Raw genomic sequence first — 22,312 nt, 5'->3', positions numbered from 1 at the left:
ATTAGGTTTCGTGAGACATTTTTTGGACAACTCAATTGAGCCTATTGAGGCCTATGAGCAATGAGGCACAGATACAGGTGGCGCAGATAAACATTGCGAATCACTAGTTGTCTCTTTTATTCTACCGCTGATCTTATGAAACTCAATTAGTGACGTCACTAATTGAGTTGCATAAGATCAGCGGTAGAATAAAAGAGACAACTAATGGTTCGCAATATTTATCTGCGCCACCTGTATATGTACCTCATTGGCCTATATGAGGCCTTTTCATGTGACAGATCCGTGCATGCATTTGTTTACAAAGGTTGAACAACAGCTGCTAACACAGACTTGTCATCTCAGTCTGTCAAAGACCCAAAAAACATTAGCTGATTAAAGACGTCAAATGAAAAGGCCCATTCTTTGATGCGGTCCTGCTCTCTCTCACAGGAAATTTTACGTTTACTGAAGATTAGGTACATTGTGAAAATATACATTGTTATCATTCTTTTGTTTTGATCACGGAAAGTAAATCTCATTTTTGTTTTCATGGTGCAGCAGTGTTTCGGAGTTGTTGACAGAGTGCAGCTGATGATATCGATTGTTTGTAGACGATCATCATCAATCTGCAGTAGGGCGTAAAGTATAGCACCATACAGTGAAAACTCAATTACTGAAATCTGGCCTGTATTCCAGAAAGTAATAAATTGTATAAGCTTACAAAGTGACAATGACATCCAGTGAACGGAAGCAGCTAAAATTCATTCCTCCGAAATCGTTCGTTCACCATGACTTTTGGTATAAATTGGCGGATATCAAATTACACATTGATAGGCTGACCGATTCAGCCAAAAATATCAATGCTTTTATTAGCGATTCTGAACGATCGAAACTATTGGTGGAAGTAGATTGTACATCGTTTAATAGGTAATTATTAGGTAAATTTGTTAAAATGAATTTAGTAACATATTTTTGTAAATCCTTTAGTCAACCGACCACTTCTTCATCCCATTTCAATTGCCATGGCGTATTGCTGAACAAGAACACCATTGAAGAATTCAAAGCGACGGATAAGAATGATCTCATCAAACGTATTAGTGATGGCTATATACATCAACTGTTCTCCAAGGATAAGCTAGATAACAGTTCGGAGATATTTTTCTTCATACTCTTCTCGTATGCGGTATGTATGTTCATGATCCCTTCGTAGGTAATCTCGGGAAACGTTGATCAATTTTCATCTATTTTTTATAAAATCAGGTACAATGCATATGATTCCAAACAAATATTTTTAAAACATATACTGAGTGGACCTGTATCAACCTCTGTGAACAAAATTCTTACAAAAAAACTGCTACATATTGTAAAAAAAATGTTTAAATTTTAAAATTTTAAAACTCTCAATCCGGGGTGATTTTTTAACAAACATTATCGTTGTAGGGTGCGGGCACTGGTTTTGGCCAGTCTAAGGGAAATCATTTTTATAAAAATAACCAATGATCCAATGAAAACTACCAACGTGTTAAATGAAAGGTTTTGATCTATACTTTATTAGAAAAATGCAGAAATCAAGCTAATACTTGATTTTTGTATTAAAAATGGCACTGGCTAAAATAGAAGCATTGCCGCAGTTTTGGCCATATTCTCAGCTTTGGTTTCTATTTTGGCCAATCACGTGTATTTCTTATGGGAGTGGCCAAATTAGAAGCACCCTGGCCAAAATAGATATATGGGAGCTGATTTTTTAAGGAAAATTATTTTTTTCTTCCAGTTTTTAATCAAAATGTATGGTTTTCACAGCTGTAATCATCATATTATATTAGAATCTACTAGTAAAAAATAAATTTATATCAATTTAGATCGTAACAGGCTGAATACCGCACTATGGCCAAAACTGAAGCTTCTACCCTACAACAGATGAATTAGCCGCTCTTAAGCTTGACTTTAATTTTTCGGCTAAATAAGCTGTTATTCAGCTGTCTTTGTTGCTTGGGAAGTTCATCAACCAATGAAATAACATTCTAAGATTGGAAAATTAATATTGAACAAACTAAATTTGATGATGTTGGATCTGAATAAGTTTTTAAAATTCTTAGAACTAGTATAGGGTCTGAGACCTTTTGGGCAGGAGCATCTATTTTGGGCACTTGCTGTTATAACTCAGTCAATTCCAAACCGAATGACCTGATTTTTTTTATCATAGCTAGATACTGCGCCTTCCTGATCGTGTTTCAAAAATTAAGTCAATCGGTTCAAAATTAATTGAGTTATAGCAGCAAGTGCCTAAAATAGGTGCTCCTGCCCAAATGATCCCAGACCCTATTTTATATGTGTTAAATATAAAATAGAGTTCAGTAAGTTACCGAATGAACCACACTAAACTCCTAAAGGTAGGCAATTTCTTAAAACATCGTCTTTCACAAAAACGTGCTAGGTATGTTAACATAAATTAACGCAAATCTATGTTCAATAAGCCTACGGGAACGGGTGTAGACAGCTTAAATCATTAAATACAAATTGGTGGATTGGTGAACCCAGAAACAGCCTTTGCGCTATGTATATGATACATACGTGATACTGATACCAATGCAGCAAACGCACGTTTAATACAAAAGCGATCGGGATTCTTGTAGAAATCTCAAAAGGAATTCAAAGATTTTCTCCTGGTGAAATCACTCGAGGAATCTTTAGAGGAGTTTCTGAAAGGAATTTGAAAGAGATTTCTGAATCACTAGCAAAACCGCTGTAATTCATAAAATATTCCTGTAAAAATCTCTAGAGGAAAATCCATGGAAAAAATCCTAAAGGGCTACATGTAGGAGTTCCGGGAGAAATCCCTAAGAGCCCCTGAGAAATATCTGGAAGAAATACAAGCAAGAGTTTCTGCAGAAATTCAAGCAAAAGGCATTCTTGGAATAATCCTTGGAGAAATTGCAGTAGTACTTCTGGGACTTTCCTCCTAAAGAACTTCTGGAGAAATATCAACAGAAAATTGAAGGAAACTTTACATAAATCCTTGAAGAAATCTTTACAGGAATCGCAAGAATAAGTCTTAGAAAATCCGTAGAGGAGTCAACGACCACATCTCGAAGCGGACAGACGTTCTGTTCACTCGCTTGTTCGTTTTTGTGCTCGCAGTTAATTGGTTATAATAACAATAGAATCGTACGATCAAAATGTCGGGTGTATCGGTAAAAAATACATTGGATTTTTTTTTCCTGGAGATGCCGCGCAACCAGCCGTGATGGATATGATGCGTTCTATCACGTGAAGTTCGACTGTTACCTAATTTGTATATGATGCCAAAATATATCAACTGACATTAACACTTATGTGGCTGGCAGGGTACCCGGGTACCTTTTTCAATTTCAAATCTCGATATTTTAATGGTTATTGAGACTAGAATGTTGGAACTCTGTTAGATCTTAGAATTTGTGAATATACATCTATTACTGGGGTTGACCAAATTTTGAAGTAAGGAGGGGCAGAGGGAGGGGCTCCTGCATTTTTTAATTACGTGGATGGCCGGCAGGGTACCCGGGTACCCACGAAATTGAAATGATCATATCTCCGTCAATTTTTCATTGATTTTGGAAATTTTTAGCTCATTCAACTCACAAACTCATCATCTATCGGGAAAATATTTGGTTAGACCGATCTAATCACCGTGGTTTTCGGAAAATCCATATTTTTGGGAGCATGTCCTTATACCATATTGAAACCCACATTGTTAAGGCTAGGATACCTTAAAGTGTTTATGGTCAACCATGGCCTCACGGGAAGCGTGTTCCGAAATAACAGTTTCAAAGTCAACACGTTTTATGATTCCAGGCCGGTCAGATACAATATGCCAAAGCAATTTTACGATGCTTGGTACCGAAATTGCTACTAACCTACCGAAAATCCCGTTATTGTATTGTATAAAAACGCGGATCCGGAAATCCGGATTTTCCGGTACCTATGGTGATCGGACCGGTCCGACCAAATACGATCTCTATAGATAATGAGTTTCTGAGTTGAATGAGGCAAAAACTTTTAAAATCGGTGGAAAAATCGCTGAGATATGATCATTTCCATTTCGTGGGTACCCGGGTACCCTGCCGGCCTTCTACGGGTGTTTTTTTTTTGCTGGCCACACTACGGTTAAGATTAATATTGATTGCCGGTAATGGCGAATGTAAAACACTTCTATTTTCTTGTTTAAAAAGGCTAACATAATCGGGCCAGAAAGCCGACAAAATCGGGAGAAAACGATATCGGGCCTTCCAAAATCGGGTCAGCAGACTATTATAATACTAAATCAATTTTCTGCATTAAGGTTGAAGGATTCGTCATTGATATAATCGTCATCATTAAAAATTCCAAAGCAGTTTTCGCGTCCAAAACCGAAAATTTCCCAGTGAAAATGTATTCACTGTATTGTAAGTGGAGAATGGAGTACAGTGAAAGCATTTTCAAAGCGCAATTTTCAGTTTTGAACGAGATAACTGCTTTTGAATTTTCAATGATGACGATTATATCAATGACGAATCCTTCAACCTTAAAATATAAAAAATCTTAATCAAAAATACTCCATTTAACACATCAAAAAAAGTCGATATTTTATGTAAAATCTGACAGAATTGGCATACTAACTTTTAAAATATCTTCAAATATATTCACATAACTAGCTGGCCCGGCAAACTTTGTCTTGCCAAGTTGTGGTAGTTTAACAATTGGGTTTTTAAATTAAGAAAAAAGTATCGGTATTTTGATTGTATACTAAAGAGCACCTTTTTCTGAGCCACTATGATTTTTTGCAGATTTTTAGAACGTCATTTTGGTACCTAAAATCAATTTCAAAGAGATTTTTCAAAATCACCTTTTGACAGCTGGGTAACTGTTTGACAGCTCCACCCAGTACAAAATGCGACGAGGGGTGATTCGACAAATCTCTCCCATACAAACTTCAAATTGATTTTTAAACAGGTTCCCGGGCACCAAAATTCATGAAAATTTGGATTTCGGCTCAGTTTGGCATGCAGATTCAGAATATGGAATTATCTCAACAACGTTAAAGAAGCCAATTGTTAAGATTATTGCAGCATGGCACTCTAGATTAGTATCAAAATGATCATGTTGATTTGACCGGGGATTTATAGAAAATCAGTACTTTATAAATTTCCTGACTTTTTCAGTTCATTTTCGTAACTTTTTTCACTTATAAACACAGCCTCAATGAACACGAATCAAACCATGCAAGAGTCATCCTCATCGGTACAGCCGTTCGTGAGTTTTGTTGCTTCAAAGGAATTTCAAACTCATTTTTATATATACAGTCGAACCTCCATGAGTCGATGTTCCTTGACTCGATATCGACTCATGGAGGTAAATTTTTCTATACTGAAAAATAATTTCTGGGTTGCTATGATGGTCCCTCTAAAATGCCTCCAAAAGGATTTCTGTTCCACTACTCGATATTTCCATGAGTCGATGGTCCCTTCAATATCGACTCATGGAGGTTTTACTGTAGATTGATTTACGCCAGAATTTCGTTCGAAAATGTAGCGTTCTCAGCAATTAAAGGACGTGGATCAACTAGTGATCAACGTCACCCCGCTGATTACGGTACAATGCATATGATTCCAAACAAATGTTTTTAAACATAATTAAATCACGTAAACAAAATTTTTACAATAAACAGTTTATTGTAAGAATTTCGTTAACGTGATTAGTTACTGCAACATTTTGTAAAAAAAAACGTTTAAAAGGTTAAATTTAAACACTTTGATTCCAGGAGTTGATCAACCTATGACTAATATTCTAAGACAGGGGTTTTCAGACATTTCGGCTAACGGTGCACTTTTTGGAAATAAATCGCTCCGCGGTGCACATGTTCAATATAGTTATAGGGTGCGTGTACCAATTATGGCACTACCTACGGAAAGCTATTTTTACAAAAATAACGAGAACACCAACGGATGTCATCAATAAGTTTAAAGACAGCTTAGTTTTCATACTTTACAGGAAAAATATAGAAGCGGAGCCATAACTACTTTTAGTATTGATTGCAGCGAGTGGCAATGATAGGAACCCTGTACCAGTTATGGTTACATTTTCTAACTTTGCTTCCTTTTCGCACTATTTGCATGCATTCCTTATGAGGTTAGCCATAACTGGTACACTATGGCGAAAAAGGGTGCAAGGAAGCCGAAATTTTAAGGAAAATGATTTATTTCTACCATGATTTGAGGGAAATGTAGAGTTTAAATGAGTGCGACTATCTTTTGTGAACGAGATCTGTTGTTCACAAAATTTTTCTTGTTGATTTACATCGTAAAAGGGTGAAAATTATCTATGGCGAATAATTGGTACTAAGGACTGTTCAATTTATAAAACGGACAACTTGCTTGTGTGATATCTTTTTTATTTTTCAATAAAATCATTATCAGTTTTTTTTGCATAACTTTCTGTAGCTATTCTGAAATGTGGGAAAAATATAATATTAAGCAAAATGTTCTTTATTGTGTAACTGAAGTGGTTTTCGTAAAACATCAATAAAAACCCATTTCTCAAAATTCGACATAACTTTCCACATACTTAACATGCACAGTTTCATGAAGTTTTTAATGTATTGGAATCTTATACTATTCTACTTAAGGTAAAGCTCAATAAATGGTCAGTTATAATGCACCAAGCATTCTCCGGCTTGATATAGTGAGTTGCCTTGTTTTCATAGAAAATATTAAAAAATGTTCATTTAAGTCCTGTGTTGCAATAGCATCACGGATTCGGCTAAAAATTTGTCCAGAGTAGTACAATATTGCTCTCTGAATGATACAGAAGAAAAATTTACTTTTAATTGCATTTTTCATCAAAAATTTAATCCATAAAGATGGTCACATTAAAAAAAAATCATACTTTTTGCTCCATTGATGCAGATTTTCGACTCTAGCGAATCCTGTTATTATTTATTTTCAACAAAGTTGGCCCTATGTTATCGTACACCTTATTAAATAATAATCGGATGCAAAGTTTTTATTTCCAACATCATTGTTATGCAAAATTTGTATTAAGTTGCATGGTTATTTGGAAGAACCTTCAGAGAACGAAACTGTTTTGATTACTGTGTCTGTAATGGCGCACAGTAACCAAACCAGAAATGTTATTAAGAAGCAGTTTTCTGCATTTAAACCCACATTATTCCCACTTTCGACTGGATGCATAAAAAAATTGATTATTTAATATTTTCATGCCCTTTTTGCTTTACAATTGAAATTTATTCAAAAAATCGAATCTCACTTGAGATTTTAATATCTCAATACTTAATTTCCCAATTGAGTTTAAATTTTGCCAGAATGTTTATTACTCATGCTGCTGCAGCATGGCACATACTTTTCTGGTATTAAAAATGATTTAACATATGTGAACAGTAATTTTATATATATTTTTAATTTTCAGCAATCAAAAAATTCACCTCATTTAACACCTGGCCGATTTTCTATAAAATAAAACTATTTTTATTCGATTCAAAAATGATTACTATAATGAGAGATGACGTACTGAACAACGAAACAAGGGTGGTTAAATTTGAACTACGCGTCTTCTTTTTATAGCCTTGTTAAGTTGTCCGTTTTATAAATTGAACAGTCCTTATAGCCATAATTGGACACTTACCCTAGTCAACATAAACATGTTGACACTGTTTTTTGTTTTTTTCGTCACTTATCGGAGCATAATGAAGTGACACAGTTATACGAGAATATTTCTGGAAACTTTCAAACAAGATCTTTATAACTACTGAATGCAATCTTGAGCCGAATTAGTGGTGTTTTGTTTTTAAGAATCTTGGTGAAGTCCTTCCATGACTACTGAGTTATCTCTACTCTAGCACGCGTCTCGTAACCCCACTTTTTACCTGTTCAACGAATCTAAAACTGGAATTTGCGGAGTATTTAGGATCAGAATCAAATTGAAAATGGACGAAAACGATAATTCTCGTGATTTTTTACAAATTTCGAGCTAATTTGAAGACAAAATTCAAGAATTAACGTTCATTGGACAGGTAGGTTTAAGGTTGGGGAATCGCTACTAGATTTTTTTTTGATGTACGTTTTTCCAAGACTTTTATTGGATTTCTTAAAATTTCTAGCAATACACTTGGCAGCTTTATTTTCAGAACTTTGTGATATATTGACAATATTTTTGATAAATTCCTTCCAGGCAGTGATAGATTCCTTATCTGGTATTGAGAAAAGCCACAGAAAAAATAGTAAGATTTCTTCTGAGATTTTTTTAGCGCTTTCATTGAAGATACGTTGCGAATGTCTTGTAGGGTAGGTACTTGTGAACATCCATTACGAGCTCTTGGAAAAATATGATATTTATTAGGAGAGTTTCGGCAGACTTGTTCCATGATTCTTCGCGAATATCTGAGAAGGTTTTTGCTCTATTCAAGGTTAACTCGCCGGCTGGAATTATGGAAATTTCACTCTCAATCCTTTGGAACACTTTACAATTCGAATTATTTTTCATGAAATAGGTAATGAATTTAAATTTAAACTTAAATATGCAAGACATTTCCGAAGTGCTGCGGTGCACTTGGCATGGCTTCGCGGTGCACCAAGTGCACCGCGGTGCACGATATGAAAACCGCTGTTCTAAGATAAGAAAATTATTGAACAAGGTTCTACCATTTTCACAGCAAGTGTATTTCGTATGATAATAATAAAAAAAGAGACGGACACGTTTAATGCTTCCAGTGAGTTTCGCTCTATGAAGGAAGCACGACACTAGACAACGGACTAGCATGCTACGCCCAGTGGCACAGCCGAAAACTTTTCCTGACAGCTTCAATGTCTCGTACTTACAGGTATTCCACTAAGACGCCCAGGCTCATCATCATTCCATGTTTTGAAATATAATTCAACCAGATGTAGTCTACACTCAAACCTCCATTTAGGTAGGATCCATTTAGGTAAAATCTATTTAGGTCCCTCCATTTAGGTAACGTTACCTAAATGGAATTTGATTGTGTTCAGATCAGATGGAGTACTTAAGATTAGGTATAAGGTTCGTTTACGGGAAAGAAAGTAGTGAGTGGTGTTAAGGGGATATAGGGGGAGGGAGGGGGGATGTAATGTTGAGATATGCCTCCTAACTACCCCCCCCCCCTTCCGTGCAGTGTTGAAAAGTGTCAGTATCCAGCGTCATTTCCAACTGAAATTGAGATAAGCAACCATCCTTCCATCATTCAATTGATATCAGCTCCAGCATTGATGACGTCAAACCCGACATTAACCTATCATTCACCTGTTTTTATTTTGGCCCCCAAACCCAACATAGACCCAACAGATGTTTGATGTTGGTCCAACAAGGGCCCAACATACGATAAAAATTGACCCGACTTTGACCCGACATTCAATAATTTTTCAGTCTGGCGTAAATTTGACAATTCTGATCTAAGACCCTCCAAAACCCCTGAAAACGCCTCTGAAGCCCCTCCCCTCCTGAAACCTATCCCCTCCTAAAACTTCTTAAAAGCCATCTGAAACTCTCTCCACATGACCTCCTTTAAATCTCCTAGTAATTCACCTTCTTAAACTTCTTTGCAACCTTGTACTCCATTTAGGTAATGAACTGAATCCATTTAGGTAATGAATCCATTTAGGTAAAAATTCTATTTAGGCAGTCCCGACTCGTTACCTAAATAGAGGTTTTGGTGTACACGGCTTCTCCACTTATGTTTGTTCTACTTCATGATTTTTTATTCATGAACAATATGTGGGTTTTATGGTGTTATTCTGGGCACTTTCAAAGTTACATCGTAAACATAATGTGTTTTTCGGCCACATAAAAAATGATAAACCACCCAAAAAAATTTTTTTTCGATCTATCAATTGTTATTTAGAATCATGTACAAAACTCTTCAAAACATAACACAGGAGGGATGAGCATCCCCGGTAGAAATCCCTGAAGGAATCCCGGGAGGATTTACTGAAGGAATTCTGAGAGGCATATTTGGTGCAATTCTGAGGGAATCTCAGCTGAAAGCTTGATAGGAATCCCTGAAATAATCACAGAAGAAATACCGGGAGGAATTGCTGTATAAATCACGAACGAGGATCTCGGCTCGTAGAAAGAATTCCATTAGGATTCTCTGAATATTTTCGACAGAACACTTTGGAAGTATACTAAAATGAATCTGTGAAGTAATTCCAGTAGAAATCCATAAAAGAACGGTGGTTAAAATTTCTGAAATATTTTTTTCAGTATTTTCTCAAGCAATTCTGGCAGAAATCTCTGAACTTATTCCTGAAGGAATCCCGCAAAGAATACCTGATGGAATCGTTAGAGAGATCATGACAGGAATGCCGGTCAGAAACTGAGCAGGTATTCCTGTAGATACCATAGAAGATATTTTTTTCGGAAGGAATCCCTTAAGGTAACACAGCAGGAATCCTGGAAAGAATCTTTGAAGAAATTCCAGCACAAATTCCTGAAGGAATGCAGAAAAGAATAACTAAAAGAATCCTTTCAGGATTTTTCAAAGCGATCCCTACAAAAATCCCTGAAGAGAACTCCCGAGCAATCCGTACAGCAATTTCGGAAGCAATAGCTGAAGGAATTTCGGGAATAAACCTGGGAAGATTCTCGAAAGGAATGCCTGAAGAAATCCTGGAAAGAATTCCTAAAGGTATCTCGAAAAAAACCTCGGCTCATCTAATCTCATCTCAATTCTTCACCCTACTCTCTAGCCTCTACCTTACTGTCTTCTCTGCCCTCTATTCCAACCCTCTATCCTACGCTATATCATAACCTTCAACCCTACCATCTGCCCTACCCTCTACCCCAGTGGTGCTCAAACTGCGGCCCGCGGGCCGCATGCGGCCCTCGAAGCTCATAAATGTGGCCCGCGGAGTACTTAAGAAAAAAGTTGCATTAAAATATTGCGGATATCCCACCTGTTTAGACCCCTGCGCGCAAATTAGTCGCATGGATATTTCTCGCGTGGGTCCACAGATATAAAACCAGATTGCGTAATAGTTAATATTGAACGTTGCATTGTCGATTACACCTTCAATGTAGTAAACAAACATTTATAATGCATTTACGCTAAAAATAAGCCAAAACCATTTTTTGCGCAGGAGTCCATAAATCTCCGCAATGGACAATAATACTTGACCGCCATTTTAAGCAACTACTATTTTAATGCAAAATCTTTTATAAGAACTATCGATAAATTGTGAAAAGGTCAATTATGAATAACATCATGAACAATTAGTTCCCTGATTCAAGTTTCGAAGAAGAAATCAAACAGTACTCTTCCAGTACTCTATAATCTGTTAAATAAGTGTTAAATATTTATTTGTTTCTAATGATTGATGCTTAATATTGTATTTTTTTTAAGATAACGCAGTCATGTAGCGACACGTTTGCTACTGCAAATGCTTAAAATCAAACTTCATAAATTATTACAAATGGATTGAATTCTCGATGTTGAGGGTGGACCATATAAACCATAACGGGTGCTGTTTTGGTGTGGTTTGGAGTTATGCGGGCACTGCTCTACCCTATATTCTACCCTAACCACTGCCCTGTCCTTTACCGTACCCTCTAGTCTATATTGTGCTTAATCGTATCGTCTACCCTACTCTCTACCCTAACCTTTTTCCTACCCTCAACCCTACTGTCTATCCTACCCACTTCCCTACCGTCTACCGTATCCTCTACCCAAACCTTCTACTCCACTCCTTCATCCAAACCCTCTACTCGACCGTCTGCTCCACCGTTTACCCTACCTACTACCCTACCATCCATCATGACCCTCCACCATTTTTCTCATAAGCCCGATCGATAGATACCCATATTGAATGGTATCATTGCTCAAATTACCATACTGTGACCGCAATCTTAGATATAATCCGCCTTCTTTAATTTCAAAATAGGATCATATATCGATTTTTAACATCTACTAATGAAGCCCGATCAATAGATACCCATATTGTATGGTATCATAGCTGAAACTATCATTCCATGGCCGCCATTTTGTGATATGGTGCGCCATCTTGGATTTCGAAATAGTCAAATATCGATTTTTGACTTCTACTCATGAAGCCCGATTGATAAATACGCATATTGCATGGTATCATAGCTCAAACTAGCATTCCGTGGCCGCCATCTTGGATATGGTTCACCATCTTGGATTTCAAAATGGCGTTGAATATCGATATTTGACTTTTACTCATCTAGCACGATCGATAAATACCCATATTGCATGGAATCATAGCTCAAACTATCATTCCGTGGCCGCCATCTTGGTTATGGTCTGCCATATAGGATTTCAAAATAGGGTCAAATATCGGTTTTTGACTTCTACTCATGAAACCCGATCGATAGACACCCATATTGCTTGGTATCATAGCTCAAACTATCATTCCATGGCCGATATCTTGGATATGGTGCGCCATCTTGGATTTCGAAATAGACTCAAATATCGATATTTGACTTCTACTCATCTAGCCCGATCGATAAATACCCATATTGCATGGTATCATAGCTCAATCTACCATTTCGTGGCCGCCATCTTGGATATGGTCCGCCATCTTGGATTTCAAAATGGCGTCGGATGTTCATTTTTGAGTTCTACTTATGAAGCCCGATGGATAGATACCCATATTGCATAGTATCAGAAGCAGAATTGCCGTTAAAAAGCATATATTCTGGAGTTTTGACCGCAATCTTGGAACCTAAGCCGCCATCTTAAATTCCAATACCCCTACTATCACCTCCACATCCTAAGAAATGTGCATGCCAAATTTGATTGAAATTCATTGACGCATTCCAGAGTTATGCCGGAACATTCATACATATAAACATACGTACATTCATATCAACATACAAATAGACAAACATACAAATGTATAACCCTTTCGTGACGAACCAGCACAATTGTGCTGTTGAGCAAGAACAGTTTTGCGTATTTTTTCAGCTGTTTAGTCTTTGGTTTTTCTGATGTAAATTGTTTTATATATTGAGCCATTACATATACTTGCATGTGTGCAAATAAACTTTTGTTTATGTTGTGTGTGAGATTTACCACAACAAGTAAACAAAAAATGAGCAAAAATTGTAAGCCATGAAAAAGTTTTATCTGTCGCAAATTTAAAATTTCCGATTTACCTAGGTGGACAAAGCTAGGAATCGAAAGCTGAATAGTAGTAGTTCTTACAAATGCCAAAGAAAAAGTGTGATATATTAAAAAGTCCAAGAGTTCTGGAGAGCCGCATTCGAGCAATTTGTATGGAAATTTCAGATGTTTTTGCTCCGTCCCGAAAGGGATAAACATACAAGCATATAAGCATACACTCATGCAAACATCGACTTTTGTATGTATTGATTAACAACTCTGCCAAAGAAATGAACTATACATTATTTACCACTGTCAAGATTCCAGGGATTTTTTTTTACTTTTGAAAAGAAGCTCATAGATCGTGACCATATGTATTAATCTTTGCAGCATTGTTTACGCCACCTAGTGAACCAGCTACAGACTATATTGTCCACTATGAGCAAGGTATGGATGTGGAGAACATCTTCTCTGAAGAAAGTATTCTAAAATTTTGCATAATTCTGGAGATATTCACATCAAAAGAACTGTCCTATTTATAGGACGCTGGGCGTTCGAGGCACCTATAAATAGGACGCTGGGCGGATATGGGTTAATTCGACATATGTCGAATGAGCGGGGTACGAATTTAAAAGTGTCGTACCGTGACTGTACCTAATTCCGTTCACTTAAGGCGATGAACTAAGTCTAATAGCTGTAGAAAATACATGTTCTGCATTTAGTGACTGTAATTGTGCAACGCTGTTCCATTATGTCTCTATACTGCTAGAAAAATATAATCAAGGTTGCAAGCACTTCACTTTTTTTGAAAATGGCCGCTATTTAGAACAAGTTGTTGTTCCTTATTCCAATCAGTATGCTCCTAATTCCGTTCACTTGTGTTCCTAATTCCGGTCACTCCAAGTAATTATCAAGTTGACAAAATAATCATATTATCATAGGTTGTTATAGTTATATTTATATTTTATATGTCGAAATACATTTATTTACTTATCAAAACATGTTATAGTTCTATAATAATTTGAAGTAATAACATTGGATTGTTTTAATGTTGTTGCGTTTTTGAGAGCTTTCTGGGAAAACTACAAAATTCCACCAGACTGAAACAGTGTCGAATGTCGCGTCAAAGTCGGGTAAAATTTTATCGAATGTTGGACCAATGTTGGACCACATCGCATAACTGTTGGGTCTATGTTGGGTTTGCAGACCAAAATAAAAACAGGTCAATGATAGGTTTATGTCGGGTTTGACGACATCTATACATTTTAAACCTACGACACCACAATTTATGCTTGCTAGCTGAGGTTACCAATAAATGATATGAACCAAACATCAATCGTCTGGGAGCCTTGACTGATGCTGGAGTTGGTTGTATCGATTGTACTGCAGATTTTTTCATAGTTTCCTTTGGATTTATATGGTGATTGGAATTAGGAGCAAGTACAACCTGTAGTATCCTAATTCCGGTCATGTGCCTTTTTCATTTCTAGCATCAGGAGTCTTCTTCGAAAAGTTGATTTGATGTTAAATTTATAAAAATATGTCCTTTATTGTTCTGCTTTGGTGCTATTTTGATTGATTTTGTTAATATTTCAATGAAAATACTTTAAATGTATAAATTGATGCAATTCACAGGTCCGCAAAAGAAAAAAAGTAGAATGGCAGCCGATTGGATAATTAATGGCATTTAATGTGTTTTCACATTAATACACAAGAAACCCTTTAACTTTTTGATTATATTCTGGCGTGGACATACTTATTGAAAATTACAAAACTCAATTTGCTAAAGACTTGCGACAATTTCGGCAAATACTCGGTGTTTTGATTCGTGTGAACGGAATTAGGAGCTGATTGGAATTAGGCGCGGTCACGGTATAAACGGGGTAAGATTGATTTTTTAAAGTATGGGTGTTTTAGAAAAATTTAAAAAAAAATGTGAAATTTTATGTAGCGTTTTCCGGGAAAATAGCCAACTATGATTTTTTTAATTCCATATATGATCACATATCAATGACCTCTACCACTGGTAAAATTTCAGCAAAATCGGAGACCCTGCGGCCCAAACCTGTTCGGTAATAAGAATAAAATCCCCAGTAAATTTGAGATTGAAATTCAGTTGAAAATTGAGAATGTTACAGGGGATGACACATGTTTTCACAGCCCAAAAAAAGTTGGAATATCCTACAGAAAGTCAGCATGTCCACTATCCACTGAAAAAAACGACAAAAACTAGTATCAAACCAACCCCTCAGGAAAGTAATTACATTTAGTGCAAAAGTATCTTTTTATTATTCGAATAGGGTGCGGGCACCGGTTTTGGCCAGTCTAAGGGCAATAATTTTTATAAAAATAACCAATAATCCTATGAAAACAACCATTGACACATGAAAGGTTTCAATATATATTTTGAAGGAAAAATGCAGAAATCAAGCCAATACTTGATCTTTGTATTAAAAGTGGCCCTGGCCAAAATAGAAGCACTGCCGCAGTTTTGGCCATATTTTTAAGTTGGGTTTCTATTTTGGCCAATCACGTGTATTTCTTATGGGAGTGGCCAAATTAGAAGCACCCTGGCCAAAATAGATATATGGGAGCTGATTTTTTAAGGAAATATATTTTTTTCATCTAGTTTTTAATCAAAACGTGTGGTTTTCACAGCTGTAATCATCATATTGTATTAGGATCTACTAGTAAAAAATAAATTCACGCCGATTTAGATCGCAACAGACTCAATACCGCACTATGGCCAAAACACCGGACTGGCCAAAACTGAAGCTTCTACCCTATGTATACAACTTTCAGGCGTTTGCGACTCAGAGGATTCTCTTTTTATGTGATTTATATCATAAAAGAGCAAAGGAATTCCATTTTTCAACAAGGTTTCGTTTGAAAAGTAAGCCGCACAGTTGACCAGGTTGAGTTCAGTGGGATCTGACGAGCATTGGGCATGACCGGAGACGGCAGCCGCATACCCAGTATTGTGGCGTAATAAATATTGTAAAATTTTTATTCCCAAATAAGATGCAGTAGAAGGCGTTTGGACATTATAAACATCAAAATTGTCCTAAAAGTTAATATGCAAAAAATCAATATTGATTCTTAATCAATTCATTCAATAGAAATCGTATTCAAGCCATACCCGTTAATTTCTGTTCAAGGCTATATTTTTTAAATGTATTTCAAATTTTGTTTCAGGATTTCAAAGCACATAAATACTACTATTGGTTTGCTTTCCCTGTGCTCCGTGATGTTGTCTACAGCTGCCCGAAGGAGCAACAGATGCTGTTGTCTCACTTTTCCGAAGATCTGCTTGATAAGTTTAAGAATCAAATGCAAACCTTCAAGCGGATTGCCGCTGAACCAGTATTTGTGTACGATAAGTCGAACGGTGCAATACTCAAGTTGTCTGATCTAGTCAGCCACAGTCATCGAGACGAAAACTTCAGTGATATTAACCTAGATGATGTGTACATTTGCTGCGAGGACCGTTCCGTTGATGAAAATCTTTGCTGGTTGATAAGGCAACTGCTCGGATATTTGGCGTTGACCTGGTAAGTATATCAAAGTACAACACAAAAAATATACCAGTCGGGGTGACATTGGGCCTGGGGGGTAACTTTGGGCCAAAAATCAAGAAAGATGTTTTGCTCAAAATACAAATATTTATCAAAGTGATTATCAAAAAGTGGATATTATACGATAAATATAACTTGCGTTGACTATCCGATTAAGGAAAAAGTCACATTTAGTAAAATTTTCATTGAGAAAATATGATGTGAATTTTAAGATAAGGCGTACTGCACAATATCGTTGTTTTAAAATGCTTAGTAGAAAACAACTGAACACCGAACATGTAATGAATTGCTGTTTTCTAAATGTATTAAGTAATTGTTTTGAAAAGTTATATGAGTTTTCTTGATTTTGTATGCTATTTTGCATGAAAATCTTATTTATTCGAGCTGTAGTACAAATAATTCATTTTACAGGTGACTTTGAGCCATATAAAGGCAATGCAATCAGTACGAGAATCCTACAAATGTGAATTAAAACAACTGAGAGTATTCACATTATTGTATGCATAATACAGTGTAATATTTTGGAAATAAATGATAGATTCATGCAAAATTAAAATGCACGCATCTAGAATCTGATGTAGATGATAAATAGTCTTTTGAGAATGCTAGTTGGAGTTATATTTAAGGGATAGCGGATTTATTATATTGGATCATTGATTGTTTACATTGAATGTGGTCAAACATTCACGTTTGTTTGTCTGTGATGTTATTTTAAAGTGACTAGATACTGATAAATTGTGCGCAAGTATCTATATATTCAATAGTTTTGCTTTGTAGGCGATATTTGCTAACATTGAACTGTTTTGTTTGATTTTTAGTGTTTGGCCCAATTTCACCCCTCTAGAAGGGATGAAATTAGGCCAATTTCAATTAAGCTATATCATTGTCAAAATTAAAGTTGAAGCATTTATTCTTTGAATCATTCTAAATAATATAAAAATAAACGTGTCTCCCAAATTCAACATTGCTTTAGAGCTAAAATATTGTTGTAAAGACCTACAAAGGGATGGTCTATGCAATTTTGGCCCAATGACACCTCCACTGACGGTATGTAATCTTCGATGATAACTGACCATTTTAAAAAGTTTTTTTTCTTTTCATTTGTGAATTTTACACGTTTTTTAAATGATCGCAATTTGACCTTGGGAGATGTTATTTCAAATGTTTCCTAGATTTTCGTAAGATTCGATCAATTTGTTTGCTTCACGGAAAATATGAACATTATGTAAAGTTAATTATAACATTTTTACAAAATTTACAAAGGTAACTATTCGCAAAACAATTTCTTCGAAAATCCAAAACACAATCTAATGAGTTCTTGTGGTATAGTCGGCTGCTAAACGAATATTCGGCAAAATCGTAAATTAGCTCGGAATACGCTACTAAAACCTGAGTTTAGGCTTCTCTACTTAAATACTTTGTATGAATATTCAAGTGCGTGAACTGTGCACTTACTGTAACCTAAATTATTAACATGTTTTCAGCCCACAACTTTCAAATAAAGATACCAAATTCATTTGCTTACGAGAAACGCTGCAGTCGAGTGTGGTTCTGCATATTACTATCCCCGATACAGAAAACAGTATTACGAGCAGCCCTTGGACTGGATGGGAAGCAAACGAGAATGGGAGGTTCGTCCCGCGAATGGCAGACATGTCCAAAGTTATGGATCCACAGATGTAATTTTCGTTGTAATAACAGTTAAATGCTTAGTTTTTATTAACATTCGCTTTGTAATTTCAGTTTAGCGGAAAAATCAATCACTTTGAATCTCACCTTGATGAAATGGAGATTACTGCCAAATTTAGATTTAGACGTTATAAGTCGAACTAAATATCTCCTGCTGGGAGCCGGTACATTAGGCTGTGGAGTTGCTCGGTCATTATTGGTATGTATGCTATGTCTAACTATAAAAAAAAAACTAAAATTCTATATGCTACGTTCCTTCCGAAGGCATGGGGGGCACAGCACGTTTCATTCGTCGATTGTGGCTATGTTTCACTCTCAAACCCGGTTCGCCAAAGCTTATACTTCTACGAAGATGCGTTACATGGAGGAAAACCAAAGGCCGCAACAGCAGCTGCGAGATTGAAACAGATCAACCCTTGCGTGGTAAGCTACCTACGATTGAAAACCAGTATGATTGATGTTTTATTCGATTTACAATTTTCTTAGCAATCTACAGGCTATTGCGTAAAGATTCCAATGCCAGGACATCCTGTTGGCGACTCTCAACTTGAAGAAACTAACGCAGCGCTGGATCAATTGGAGGAGCTTATAAAAAATCATGATGTGATTTACCTATTGACGGACTCGAGAGAAAGTCGTTGGCTTCCCACCATGTTAGCCGCTTATCATAAAAAGGCAAGCTATAGCAACAATATTTTCTGTCCTGGCTACGGTGTTCGGGTTAATATTACAAAGAATACTGTTTTGAGGTATTACATTTTTTTATCAAGGCATGGTCTAGGCTGGGCAACACATAAAACAGGCCCCATAAGTCTCTTCTCAGCAAGTTCTATCATTGATTCTTCCTCTTCTTCTTAGCGTAAATCGTCCCCATTGTCACAAACCCTGCTTCTTAGTGTTCTATGGGCATTTCCACAATCGTTAACTGAGAGCTTTCTCTGCTAATGTCCATTTTGCATGTGTACATGAGGCACAAAGATACTCTGCCCAAGGAAGTCAAGGAATTTTTTTTATGAAAAGATCTTGCACCGATCGGGAATCGAACCCGTCACCTTCAGTATGGTCATGCTGAGTACCCACGCCTTTACAACTGTGGCTATAGAGGCCCTTCAACTTCTATCCCTACCTCCTCATTGCACCGGCCGGGCTGTGAGCAACCTTTAGGAAGATCGATGTAAATTTTGGTGGTCAGGAAGCCAAAAAGGTCATTTGACAAAAAGGTTATTCGTATAATTGCGGCAGTTCTCAAAGAACGCTAAGCTTAGAAGTAGACTCTGGTTCCAGTTTGTAACTGACTTTTGTTTTTTGTAGATTGTACTTATGAGTAGTATAGCCTAGGGTCTGGGACCATTTGGGCAGGAGCACCTATTTTGGGCACTTGCTGCTATCACTCAGTCAGTTTTTAACCGATTGACTTGATTTTTGAGACACGATCAGATACGCACAGTATCTAGCCATGTTCAAAAATTCTAGTCAATCGGTTTGAAATTGACTGAGTTATAGCAGCAAGTGCCCAAAATAGGTGCTCATGCCCAAATGATCCCAGACCCTATATAGCGTATTGTTTGATACTGGCCCATTTTAGATGACGATCAATGCTGCTCTTGGATTCGATTCGTTCCTGGTCATGCGACATGGAACTCGATCAGCTTCAGGTAACCCACAAAGTGTTGAAGTGGAAGGCTTCAAGGAAGTTCCGGGCTCTCGTTTAGGCTGCTACTTTTGCAATGATGTCGTTGCACCAGGAAACGTAAGATTATCATATTAATTACCTTCATTGTTTGTTATATCAACGCTATGTATTCCTTAGTCTCTGAAGGATCGTACTCTGGATCAACAGTGCACCGTTACGCGACCTGCAGTTGCCTGTATTGCGTCTGCCCTTGCCGTTGAGCTAACCGTTTCGCTATTGCAAAATGAAGCTAGGTAAGTATTTGAGAAAAGTTGTAACCTGTTGTAACCATTTTCACAAATCATTTTTACTTTTAGAGACGGAGCTTCAGCCTATTACAAAATATCCAATACTGCTGGCAATGTGGAAGACATTCCGGAGGGCATTCTTGGAAGAATTCCGCACTCGATTAGAGGAAATATCAATGCTTTCGATTATCTAATCACTGCTACTGAACGATTTTCGCAATGCATCGCTTGTTCAGATGTAAGTTACAATTATTAACAACTTTGATATATTTAAAAAAAAACAACATCTAATATATTTGTCTCTTCTTATCAGCAAATATTGGAACAGTTCGACCGGGAAAAAAGAAAATTTGTTATAGACGCTTTGAATTCGGCGAAAATTTTGGAGGACATTGCAGGTATATCGGACTTGACATGCACTGTGGATGAAGTAAGTTCATTGTCAACTGTCCTATTTAAAGTTACAATAATAATAACCCTTTTTCAGATGATCGACTTCAGCGGTAGTGATTGTGACTAAATTACATCATTTAAAAAGGTTTATTACTCGTGCAGCGTGCTTTTTAAATTGAAAATATATAAATATTAATTTAAAGTTTTCTCTCAAACAACTTTTTGTGTTGTAGACGTTTTTGTTGATGATGACATGCCCGAAAGCTAGCCCTATGTGCTAACATTTTGAGCGAAGGAACACCAAAGCCGCGATAGAGCGAGGAGACGGAACAAGAGACTCCGTAGTCGAAGAAGGCGACGATATCTCACGTCATCTTAGTGGGACTAAGCAGCTATTTCTTCACCCTGGCTTAATCGTTAAACCAGATTGAACTATATGGGTAAGCCTGATTTACCGGTTATGACGAGTTGTAGAAATCGACCCTAAGATAAACGCTACGATGTCCGTAAAAGACACGTCTGGACTGATCAGTTGAAACGCTGGTTCGAGCACTTTGGAAACATTTTTCAAGTGTCGACCACGCCATCAACACCTCAGCATGATCCGCCAAGGGTGCGACGCGTGTCAACACCGAAGTGCAGGAGATAGAAACAGCCATCCGTAGCATGAAATCGAACAGGGTCCCAGGAGTCGATCGCATATCAGCTGAGATGCTCAAAGCTGACCCCGTAGTATGCGCACAACTACTGCTTCAATTTTACTGCAACATATGGGGAATCGCGACATTTTCCGCTGACTAGATGTAAGGCGTCTTAGTTGAGGGGCTGTCCATAACTCACGTAGACCGAAATTTTTCAACCTTAGACCCCCTCCCCCCTTGTGAACTTTTGTCCATATAAAAAAAATAAAAATTTATATGGAGCGTAGACTTCAATCAGAGATTGGAACCCAGCAGGAACATCGCAGCAGAGGCAAGCCCAGAGACTGGTGGCGGCGCAGTCTAACAACGAAATAAAACAAGTCGACAGAAATTTGACCTGGGCACGGGTTAAGGCGATGGTGGTCAATAACCCAGGATGGAGATCTTTTAATTCGGCCCTCTGCACCACCGTGCATGCTCAGGCGAAGATCAAAGTAACGAAAAGAGACTGAGCGATTGGAATCTGATCTCTCAACTTTATCGGTAGCATTCATGTTCGTGCCAAAGATTCATCCTGATTTGATCTCATGTTCCCGCACTTCTCCATTTCCAATTAAAGACACTATAAGCAGACACGAGATGTTTCAATTGGAATTCCAAATCTACTGTCAATGCCATCCAATCGAACAGGAGACCTGTCAAATGTGCCTTAACCCTTTCCTTCCCACGACTATAAAGGACAATTTCTATGCCAACAAAGTGTTTCCGAAAAGGTTCCACTATTGAAACAAGCCGTTGGCACTTGGGTTTACCTAATGAGATAACAATCATATTCTAAAAACTATTGCTTCATATTCTTCTAATTCCGTTTGTCTCGAGTTCGTCGAAAATCGATGGTGCTTTAGACTCTAGAGCAACCATGGGAAGTAGAGGGTTAATGGCGCGTGGCGGACGCATCATCGTCATGATATGGCAATCATCATCATCAGCAACAATCATCACATTTC

General features: G+C 37.1%; 1 protein-coding gene across 2 annotated transcripts; it reads left to right on the top strand.

The window, feature by feature from the left end:
* The first annotated feature begins 439 nt into the window (after positions 1 to 439).
* On the top strand, positions 440 to 20,882 carry LOC109406738 (ubiquitin-like modifier-activating enzyme ATG7). Of its 2 annotated transcripts, XM_062858962.1 has the most exons (14): positions 440 to 455; positions 538 to 617; positions 676 to 906; positions 967 to 1,162; positions 16,283 to 16,638; positions 18,147 to 18,341; positions 18,406 to 18,550; positions 18,616 to 18,774; positions 18,838 to 19,026; positions 19,937 to 20,101; positions 20,162 to 20,277; positions 20,341 to 20,509; positions 20,585 to 20,701; positions 20,759 to 20,882. In XM_062858962.1, the coding sequence occupies exons 3-14, from the start codon at positions 710 to 712 to the stop codon at positions 20,789 to 20,791; spliced, it is 2,037 nt and encodes a 678-aa protein (XP_062714946.1). In that variant the 5' UTR covers positions 440 to 455; positions 538 to 617; positions 676 to 709; the 3' UTR covers positions 20,792 to 20,882. The 2 variants fall into 2 exon arrangements, with proteins under 2 accessions (XP_062714946.1, XP_062714945.1); XM_062858961.1 differs by lacking the exon at positions 440 to 455 and having other exon boundaries at positions 465 to 617.
* Positions 20,883 to 22,312: the final 1,430 nt, after the last annotated feature.

This window comes from Aedes albopictus, chromosome 3 (assembly GCF_035046485.1).
Source record: "Aedes albopictus strain Foshan chromosome 3, AalbF5, whole genome shotgun sequence".
NCBI classification, from domain to species: Eukaryota; Metazoa; Arthropoda; class Insecta; order Diptera; family Culicidae; genus Aedes; species Aedes albopictus.
The sequence above is the reverse complement of the archived record's forward strand: the minus strand, read 5'-3'. Positions and strand labels throughout refer to the sequence as shown.

What these genes read in the sequence shown, in the direction of transcription:
- LOC109406738 (XM_062858962.1), top strand. Translation starts at nt 710, where the DNA reads ATGACATCCAGTGAACGGAAGCAGCTAAAATTCATTCCTCCGAAATCG. An exon ending in GATTGTACATCGTTTAATAG is followed by an intron (nt 907 to 966) that starts GTAATTATTAGG and finishes TAAATCCTTTAG; the next exon opens with TCAACCGACCACTTCTTCAT. An exon ending in ATGTCGTTGCACCAGGAAAC is followed by an intron (nt 20,102 to 20,161) that starts GTAAGATTATCA and finishes TGTATTCCTTAG; the next exon opens with TCTCTGAAGGATCGTACTCT.